This window comes from Anneissia japonica, unplaced genomic scaffold, assembly GCF_011630105.1.
Source record: "Anneissia japonica isolate Jap-2015-1 unplaced genomic scaffold, ASM1163010v1 scaffold993_len1110182_cov180, whole genome shotgun sequence".
In the NCBI taxonomy this organism is placed as follows: domain Eukaryota; kingdom Metazoa; phylum Echinodermata; class Crinoidea; order Comatulida; family Comatulidae; genus Anneissia; species Anneissia japonica.
The window spans coordinates 706,509-717,173 of record NW_022749760.1 but is presented as its reverse complement, the minus strand read 5'-3'; the positions used below and the strand labels follow the sequence as shown (position 1 = coordinate 717,173).

General features: G+C 35.0%; 1 protein-coding gene across 1 annotated transcript; it reads left to right on the top strand.

Annotated features, from left to right (window-relative positions):
* Nucleotides 1–1,287: 1,287 nt before the first annotated feature.
* LOC117121205 (protein fuzzy homolog) lies at nt 1,288–9,840 on the top strand. Its single transcript, XM_033266325.1, has 10 exons — nt 1,288–1,487; nt 2,507–2,628; nt 3,668–3,752; nt 4,067–4,135; nt 4,282–4,386; nt 4,962–5,159; nt 7,019–7,221; nt 7,562–7,737; nt 8,708–8,843; nt 9,367–9,840. Exons 1-10 carry the CDS (start codon nt 1,392–1,394, stop codon nt 9,437–9,439), a joined length of 1,263 nt encoding a protein of 420 aa, XP_033122216.1. The 5' UTR covers nt 1,288–1,391; the 3' UTR covers nt 9,440–9,840.
* Nucleotides 9,841–10,665: the final 825 nt, after the last annotated feature.

Below are 10,665 nucleotides of genomic sequence, written 5' to 3'. Positions count from 1 at the left end.
GCTAAATAATGGGCCTAGTGGAACGGCCTAGTTCCAAGCTGAGTTAGGTCCTACCTGCTAGCACCCCCCCCCCCAGCATCCCACCACCTTCCGCCAGACTAGGTTCCTAGGCCTGACACAACAGTCACGCTTCGCATGCCATTGACTGAAATTTTGAACAAAATTAAAAACATAAATTAAAATGGGACAGTGAGTAAAAAAAATATTAAATATAATAAATTAAATGTATCACTCAGGCATTAATGAACTTGGCCTAAGCCTTATAATGTAATTAATATTAATTAATAATAACAATAATATTAATGACAATAATATTAACAATAATAATAATATTTATAAATAAACATATATAATTTTGCCATTAATTAACATAGCCTAAGCCTTGTAATCAAGAAGCACCTACAGTATACTATATTAGGCCTATAATCCAAACTCATTGCCTTAACTTTTAGTAATTCTAGGCGGAAGCAGGTCAACACGGCCCCATGTCAACCAACCCCAAGTCAACTTGACCCCAATTTTATATTGTTATTAGTTATTCTATATACCTTTGTATAATTTTTATTAATATCATTTTAATATTACTTTTATTAATGCAGTTTTAATTATTGTAAGTGCATGTAAATGAACCGAAATAACAAAGGCAACGATTTAAAAACACTTTAATTTTGGCTTTGCATTCAAATCTCTTGGTAAATATTCAATAAATACCGTACACAGTAAATTGGGGCCGAGTTGACTGGAATTCGTCATGACATAGGTTAAACAATTATCCAAACCGCGGCCAACTAAAAAATTAAAATTTTCACAGTATGTAACTCAAATTCAAATAGGGCCTAACACTTTTTATTATTCGTGCAGCGAAATCAAATAATACATATGCCGTTTTAAACGACTCATTATATTAGAATGGCAATGTGTTTTTTTTCAAAATCAGACAGCGAGCAGCAATCCTGTATCTCAGAAGTTTTGTAGACGTTTATCTTTGGTTGATGACTTTTTGACCTCCAGAATTGCGATTTTCGAGTCGAGTCAGTCGAGACAACCCGAGTGGAGTTTCATGCAAATGTTTCGTACGGAAAAAAAAATCGCGCGCGGTGCATTACTGGGTAATAAAACATATACAAGCGTTAGTTGGCGTCCTACACTAGCTGCGTAGAGCGTATCGTTTTTTTACGCTCCCAATGAGCGTTGTTGGCTCTCTTGTTCTATTTATACTCTTTGCAACTACCCTATTAAATTCGGCTTAAATGTCTCCTCTCTCTAAAATTAACTTATTCGCTGGTGGCGCTATCCATAATGAGAAAAAAAAAACAAAGATGTCAGGAGTTTTGGTTTTGTTTAGACCAGCAACATGACTCGTTTGTAAAATTGTCAGCCCTATCTTCGAAATGGAGGACAGTTTGCCTAGGCCTGTCTACCTCTTGTGCTTAACCACTGCCGGTGGAGTTCCGCTCTTCACAAGGACGAAAGGAGTAGAGAAACAAGTAAGTATGCTAGGCCTTGGCCTAGGCTAGGCTAGGCTAGACTAGGCTAGGCCTATTGCCAAACGGTCATGTAGGCCTAAGTTAAGGCCTAAGCTAGCCTAGTTTTACATGAAATAATTATATACGAGGCCCCTAGGGAGTTTTCGCAAGCTATACGAAAACAGTAATTTCCAGATAACCCTTCCCCTTCAGTAGCATATCATCAGGCGAGGATCATCATAAATATTTAGCTCGTCAACCAGTACAACATATTGTCAAGATGTTTTAGACACGAATGATGATAATCATAATGATAATGACGTATTCGTTATGTTTTTCAAAATCTCCTAAGGGCAAATAAGGTGTTGGTTCGGTTCGTACGATGGGTGTGATTAGTTGGATTGGTTGTTGCTGGGAAAAAAGCTAGACTGGCCTAGCTCGAAGTAAAGACCAAGAGTATGCCTACTAACTATAATTTGGGTGTTCCCTTCCCTGATGCTCGAGTAATGTCTGATTTCTTCACCGGAATGTGTTTTGGATTGGCCATTATTAAATTGCAGGGCAATTGTTTAAATACATTTGCCACTTTGAAAAATGGTGTCATTTTTGTTCTGTTTATACACACTGGAATCCCCAGGTATAAACCCATCCCCATCCACTCTCCCCCTCCCCCACCCCCACCCCAAGAAAAAACATCTCCTACCCTCATCAATTTGAAATTTAAAAAAAAGACATAGGCTAGGTTAAGGTCTAAATTTAAGCGCAAATTTAGCACTTATTTTTGAAATGCATTGACATATTTATTATAGGCGTAAATTTTGTGCGGGGGATTCTTCACGAGGCCCTATTTTACAGTGGCACTGGTATATGTAATTGTCTGTACAATAGTTGTCATAACAATAAAAAAATCATCAATTAAAATCACTTTAATCAGTTTTTAAAAATAAATGATGAAGAAAAACCTTGTAGTTCAGAGGTTTTAATGTCAGTGAGAGAAAATTTAAGTAAAATCTGCTAATTAAATTTTTATCCAACTTTAGTTAGCCTTTGCAGAGATAGGCATGTTGTATGGAGTGCAGATGTTTGCGCAGAACCATGATGTTGAGCTGCAAAGTACGACGACAGAGAATTCTCGTATACTGTGGAAAGTGTTCTGTGACAGGTAAACACAGGGCTAAAATTTAAGTTAGCAATTCATTTCCAAATACTGTAGAAAAATAATAATGTACTACTGTAACATTGCACAAATCTGTTATATATACATTACATTACATCCCTGCCCTTTACAGTACATATTATTGCTAAGGTCCCACAAAATATCAAGCAAATAAACGTATGTAAACAAATGCATTTGTGGGACGACAACATGTGCACTTGTAGAACAAGTGTGTAATCCAGGCCCTGTTCTGATTGGTCACTTGTTTTGATTTATTGACGCTCCAGAAAGGTCTGTTTATTTTTTTATGAGCCTAACTATTTGGCTAATTGGTATGGTTCCTGCCTCTTGCACGCCAGGGCCTGGGTTCGATACCCGACTCTGTGTCCAGTACAGTGGCGTATCCAAGCGTATCCCCCCCCCAATTCGAAAACTTTGAAGCAAAAAAAATTAGGCTAGGCTTATGCTGTCACGGTTAACGTGTATTCGGGAATCTAAGAAGCAATATTTTTCAGTGGGCGTGGCACCGAAAATAAATTCCACACCCCTCATATTTTGGTCCCCCCCCCCCCACATTTTAATACTGCTAGATACGCCACTGGTCCAGTATTGAATTCGGGTCTTTCATAATAACAAAAAACGCTCAGCTCCTCGAATAACCCTCTCAGGAGAGTTAGGCGAGTTAGATGTTTGATGTTTATTTAAGGCATTAATTTATTAATTAGCCCCGGACCTGCTTACAGGCATTGCCTTTTTGGTTTTGGTATTGTACCTTAGGTGGTGGAATGATTTATTTATTTTTTATTTATTTATATCTATTTACTTATTTTTATTTATTTATTCATTCATTTTTATTGGTTTTTATTTATTTTTATTTATTTATTTATTTATTCAAATATAGTTTAAGTGGGTAGCCCTTTCAGCAAAATATTACAATATTGTAACATTCATATCAATGGAATAAGAAGCATCAAGAAAAATTATTATAATTAAATTGCTCAATCATAGTAAAAGAGAAAGGTTTTTTAATATTATTTTTTTGCAGCATTACCTTAATCTTAGTTGTAAATGATGATGACGATGAGGATCTCCATCATTTAAATCTTCTAAACCAAGTTTTCAATGCAATGGTAAGGCTGGTATAATTTATTATTATTTTTAATGTTTACATTTCCAATGAGCAGACTCTTTCCTATGTTCAAGTGCACTGGAGATGAGTTAGTTTCCAGGATATGTATGCTTGCTTGCGAGAGTTCAGGAGGCCTTTCATAGAACTTCCGCTACTTACGGTGGCAATAGCCCAACACACAGACAAACATAGCCTAAGATTTTTTCCTAAAGTAAAATAGTTATTTGCAATGAATTGTCTCAAGAATGTAAAATATTTCTTATCACACATATTTAAAAATGTTTATTCATATTTTTTTTAATTTGTAATGAACAGGTGTTTTTTGTTGGATTGGATAGTTTGGAAAACATAAAAAATGTAGAGCGTCTTCGGAAAGACTTAAAGGTAGGTTGATGGTTGTACGTTGTATTCAGATTCCAATGTGACATAGGTTGTGAAATGTGCTTCAGAATTTCAATACATGTTCATATGAAACCAATCAAGTACAGTATAGCATAAACAAAGCTTCATACATTTGTTTCTTCTTTCAGTGTTGTTACCCTGTTGTTGATTCACTTCTTGGCAATTCAGATTTCCTTGGTTCTATCACAAATTCTGTTGATGTTAGCATCTTTCCAGATTACCAAACACTTCAGGTACATTTGTTGACCTTTCACAAAAGGCAATTCGTATCTTAAACTGTGCATGCTCATATCAAAGTCAATCAACGTAAACAAACATACACACAGCATAGGTTTATGTTGATTGGGGTGGGGGTAGTGGCTAAGGAGGGGTAGTATTGTTGAGAATAGCATATGCATATTTTAAGTTTTACACAAAGTAATACTGCATGTTTGAAATATTCATTATGTCCATAAGAATAATAATAAAAATAAACATTAATTATGATAATACAATTTTTTAGGATTTGTAATTTATACCTGCTCTCACTATCCAAAGAAAGTGTCATAGCGATGGAAAAAAACTGGCACATAATTAGCCTGGATTGAACAGTTTCCTCTAGCATGTCACTGAGATTTTGTAGTAACAAGAAACAACTGTATACTGATTTTAAAAAAACTAACAAATTTATTCTTTTACTTGGCCTTAATTTTAGCATAATGCACCATTCTATCTACTTGTTTAAAGGTTATGTTTGACAACTTGATATAGTATAAGAGTTAATTAATATCACAGCTTTTTACAAAGAATTTTCTCCTCCCTTATCTAGGATCCTTTAGAAATGTTTGTGAATTCAGCAGGCAGCACACACGGTTGTATCCACTCAAATGGATATCTTGTGTGTGCAACCAACAAATGGTGGACCCTCACTGGATCCGAGTTAAACCTTCTGGCGATATTCATAAGAACTCTACCAGAAAACACAGCGTCGGATGTGCCTGTGTACCTCCCAGATGCAAGTCCTAAGGTATGGATACAGTGTAACACAATGGTCAAGTGTCGGGCTTATAATTGAAAGATCTGGTTTTGAATCTGAAGCTGAGCAGTTGGTTGTGTCGTGGGGCAAGGTACTTTTCCGTTTCGTTTCCCTCCATCAATGAGTTTGGGTTTAAATGCTAAAGGCACTGGCTACTAATAATAATATGTTAGACCTTAATAGCGCTCAATGCTAACAAGGCCTTTAAGCGCTTCACATTATTACCCCAGTTATTGGATCAAACACATATGGAACACATACTCAGCCCCATGGTTAGAATTCCATAATATTACAGCTGTAATCAGTGCACTTTTTGTTCAAACCTACTAAGTACCCACTTGTACTCTGGGTGGAGAGAGACAATCGTAGGTAAAGTGCCTTTCCCAAGACACAAGCCAAATGCACAACGAGGGATTGAACCTCCGACCTCAAGGTTGAGAAGCGGAACTGTAACTGCTGTGCCAAACCACCCCTGCTACATTATGCTACATTACTGCTACATTATGGAATACTGTTAATTAATTTGCTACTTAAAAGTAAAACAAATATAGTATTTGAATTCAGGTTCTTATAGGCATAGGTATAATGTATATTAAAATGAATGGCTATAGGCACATCAGTGTGTAAGTGGCATATCTAGATTGGAAAACAAACAAGACCACATTCTTTGCCTTTTTTTCGAACCACAAAATTTCTGCCTTTGTACTCAATCTTGTAGGTAACTTCTAGCAGCAGTTTGATAGCAAAAATTTGTTCAAGCTTTTGAATAAATATATATACAGTCAAACTCGCCTAAGTTAAAAAATTGTCAAAGTCGAAATTATTTTCATGTCACTTCATCTTCCCTATATTTACAATGGTTAATATATGCTTTAATTCGAAAGTGGCGGTTTTCATCGCTGTTGGTTTTATACTGAATAAAATAAAATAAAATAAAATAAAATGTAAGTCGAATAAAACGGAAGTTGAACATATTTTACATGCCAAATTGATCTGTTTTCCATTAAATGTTAGTCTGTAAAGTTGAAGTCAAAATCTTGATGTAAAACTTCAATCATTTTAAGCTGTCGTCGCTTTACCAACATCGCTGTGAACGTCAACAAGTGACTCGCACATTTGGCAATGCAAAGATTCACACGCTAAGTAAGCCCGACAAGTTTTATGTGCATTACCTGTGTGTAAGTAAGCCCGACAAGTGACTCGTGTTTACATTACATAGCGCTACTTTGGGTAGTTTACATACGACTCAACTCACATTCCTCACTATTGTTCAGATGTGGTAAAGTCAACAAGCTACTAATGTTTAAGCACGGTTTCAGGTTTTGTTAGTTCTTTTTTAAATACAGCTTTCAAGGTAAGTTTAGGTAGCCTAGGCCTTTACTTCTACAGTACTAGGCCAAATGTGCGATCAACATCGTGCGTGTACCGTTAGTGCGTGTTAATTTGTTCCGGTTTCCGTGAGGCCTAACTCTCCAAGTCAAGTTGCTATTGTGATATAACTCGAATAAAATTTGACTTTGCTTTAGTCGAATTTAATCTAAGTCGAACTGTATTTCAGTGCCACTTTAGATTCGACTTAGCCGAGTTTGACTGTAGTTAGTGATGATATGGAGATTGGGTGTAAATTTTGTGTCTGACTACAATGTTGGTCAATTACCACAATTTTGTATTAATTACCATAAAGTTTGCATATAACTCTATACCCCTTCCCCAAATGTGAGGCAAAATAAGGGTTTCATGTGCATTACTTGTGTGTAAGCCTATCCATGTATCCAAGCTCAAAATTGATTGAATATTTTATGGTAGAATAGATTTTTTTTAACACGTATATTCTCTCCCCCTTCTGGTAGATTCCACATCGGTTGCTAAGCATTCACCTTTTAAGTGGAATAGTAGTGAGCGTAATGTGTGGACCTACACCCTCATTGGAGGCCGTCAAGTCTCAGTTGGTGGAGGCATGCTGGCTACCTCACGTAGAAGTATTGAGGGCTTGTTTAAATATGGGATCGAGGAATGTACCGGCCAGTGTTGAGGTTGACCAAGGGGTTATAGGGTAAGTCCATTACTGTTGGTGAAGAATCAATAATATAAAAACATAAAAATGCAAAAATTGAAAGAACAAAAAAATAAATAAATTTTTTTTCCTTTCGAAAGTAAAATGAGTTTTTTAAATTGAAAATGGGACTCTTTGATGAACCAATGGGTTAACAGGTTAATACCATTTTTAGTGGTGGAAGCATTTGTGATTGATTTGCTAATCTTGTTGAAGAGTATAAGGGTAAGATTATTGTTGATGGTGGCTAAGCATTTGTGGGTGGGTGGGGAGGTATACATTCACATAACTAATAGTGATTTGATGAAAAAATAATGATAATAATTGTCTTTTTATATAGATTATTATTTATCAACTATGTTCAAAGGAAGTGCTTAGCAACCGTCCAGTTACCAAAGCCACCTGGGATTTCTGAAAACCGTTTGCCAAGTTACGAGCGACGTCTGGAACTGTTATCCTGTTTCTATAGAAACACAGTGGGTGCAATATTTCCACCAATAAAACAAGATGAAACAGGTATGACATTATTAATATTAGTATTATTCTTTTTGTTGTTGTTATCATTGACATCATCCTTGTTGTTGTTGTCACACTGCTGTTATTATCATTTTTGATATTTAAAATGCCAAAATAAAGTATTAATGTCTTAGTCATGCATATGATCCTTGCTATATAGGTCAACTTATTATTGTGAAGTTCAAAATAGAGCACTCACTTTGAAGATTTTGTTCATAAAATACTCATCAAAATTCTTGCTAAATTTAGTAAATACTTGATTTGTCAAAACTGCATGTTTAATCATTGTACCTACAAACAAGACAATTATCTTTCATCATAATATAGTATCAGTTTGGTATCAGTTGTGTATCCAGTCTTTTATTCATAAAATATTGTTTTGTATGCCAAATTTTTAGCAAGACAATATATTACAATCTCCTGTATCCAAGTCAGTAATTGTAAGTTTAATCATTTTACCTGGAAACAAGATAAACATCTTCAATCATAGAGTACTACAGTGTTACGTCACGATACCGTGCGATACTACTCCGTTGCAAAAAGCTTCAACCAGGCGCCATTTTCTTCACTGACAAATCATTGATCCCAATTTCTAACGTAATTATTAAGATGTTGTATCTTTTCTTTGTAAATTTTAATTGATGATTAAATGTGTGTTCGATAACTAATATAATGCGAGCTTTTGTGTTTTTAGTACATTTTGATGGTAAAATATTAGATTTTAAAATGCCTATTCCAGAAAGACTATGAAGTCATTTAGGCCTAATGAACAGTAACTAACGTCCGTTGACAACAGAGAGTGACACCTGGCGTCGTGACGACACGACTGTGGTACTCTGTAATATTGTATCAGTTTTGAATCCAATCTTTAATTCATAAAATATATTGTTTTGTATGCTAAATTTTTATTGCATTTTCACAAAAACAATTACATTCTCTTAATTTTTTTTTTTACTTCAATTGATGACAGAAATAGACTCGCCATTCACCCACACGCCTAAGGAGACTTACATGTGCGGCCTGGAATACAAGGCATATGCCATCGACGCTAAGCCCTGTCAGCTATTCGTTTTATATGCATCAAGCGTACCACAGTATGCACTTAGGTATGTTTCAAAACTGTTTATTTTTTTCCCCTTCTTTATACCGTACTGAGTATCCTGTTCTCATAAGGAGGCTTAGGGAGTGGAGTTGTTTTTGTTGTGTGAAAAAAAAAATCCTGCTTCCACAGGAACTGATCCCAGGGCCCTGGGATTGGAAGGCAAGCATCTGAACCACCAAGCTATTAAACTCCAATCTATTTAAATGCATATATCTCCCAAACTAAACTGTTTAGACTATTTAGACTGTATTTTTACTTTCACAACACTAATAAAAGTTCTGTATTCTGTATTTATCCAGAAAACATCAAGTCTTATTGTAATTATAATTTAAATATTGGCATAACAAACACTTTTTAGGAATGACTTTTTACATTTTTTTTTTTATGGTTGGGGAAAATGGGTGAAGGGGATGGGTGAGATTTCATAATATTTATTTTTATAAAATGTGCATATTAATGCCTTATAATATATTTGAATTAACCCCATTCCCATGACATGAACAATATTTATTTCTTCTATTCTAAAGGTCACTGAGTCAAAAGCTGTTCAGCAGTTTGAAAAAGGAAAAAATGTTTAGTACAGACAAGAAAGGAAGTTGAAGGGTTAAAATACAGAGTGAACCCTCTCAAGAAGAATAAGATTAGGATGATGATTGTCTAACATCTCTGAACAACACTGAGGTCAAGTGCTGTGTATCGCATCAGGACATCTCCCTCAAGAGTCGTAGTATACCAGCCATCGAAGGTCACGATAAAGATCTGTTGAAAAATCTTAAAAGAAGACTGAAAGATGAATGGCAGTTGAAATTTAAATTGGTTTTAAAACCTTGGAAGTCTTTGTTGAAAATAGAATAGATGAAATAGAAGATATATATTATGAGGCATGTTGTGGCAAAATGGTTAAGTTGTAGCAAAAATTGAAATTCAAGTTATTGGTATTTTCAGATACCTGAGTATGTGATCTTTAAAATGAGGGGTCATTCATTGAAATTGCACATTTCAAACATAAGTTATTGGAAAGTGAAAGTACAGTACACTTTAGAATCAAGATAAACACGATTTTGAGTAATTGCTTTTCGAAGTTATTTGTGCATACATTGTTTAATAGAATGAACTATCGAAGTAACATTAAATAAACAATTTGTTGACCACTTCCAGAACTAATACTTTGGTACACGATTAATAAGAAATTAAACTGTTGATCTATAGTCAAAAACAAATTTGGATTTTTAGGCAATTTTTTGAGCTCCCATATTCTATAGCTCATTTACTCAATACTGGCCTGTGTGACAACTTAACCATTTCGCCACGACATATCTCATATGCAAAGAGAGCTGATATTTGCATGTGGAAAATGTTGCCATGGACAGCTCTCTGAAACTAATCTTTGACATTTAAATACTTCAGTTATTAAATAGAGAAAATATTTTTTACATACCATATCAAAAGCAGTATCTTCTTCTATTATCTTTGAATCAACACAATATTGTTTGGGTGCCTACCTGACCTCCTGGTCTCTTTCCACTACTTCTATCGGTTTAAACCTATTCTTATATTTATGTATATTTTATAAACACTACCTACCTGTACTGTATATTTTTTGGATTAAAAGATTGATTGTCAACTGATATCCATGATTTTGTTCTGCCATATAATTTGACTATTAAAAGAATTTAAGTACATACATGAATAAACAACAACAGTATGCACTAACTATGGGTTGAATGTAGAAAAGGCATCCTACAGCATGAAAATTATAAGAGAGACAGGGGGTGTAGGCTGGTTTCATTCTGGGGTGGGGTGTGCCTAACTGGGGGAGCAAAAAT

Coding starts and splice junctions, on each gene's coding strand:
- LOC117121205 (XM_033266325.1), top strand. CDS start 1,392: ATGGAGGACAGTTTGCCTAGGCCTGTCTACCTCTTGTGCTTAACCACT. Junction 3,753..4,066: donor ACCAAGTTTTCAATGCAATG/GTAAGGCTGGTA, acceptor TGTAATGAACAG/GTGTTTTTTGTTGGATTGGA. Junction 5,160..7,018: donor TCCCAGATGCAAGTCCTAAG/GTATGGATACAG, acceptor CCCTTCTGGTAG/ATTCCACATCGGTTGCTAAG.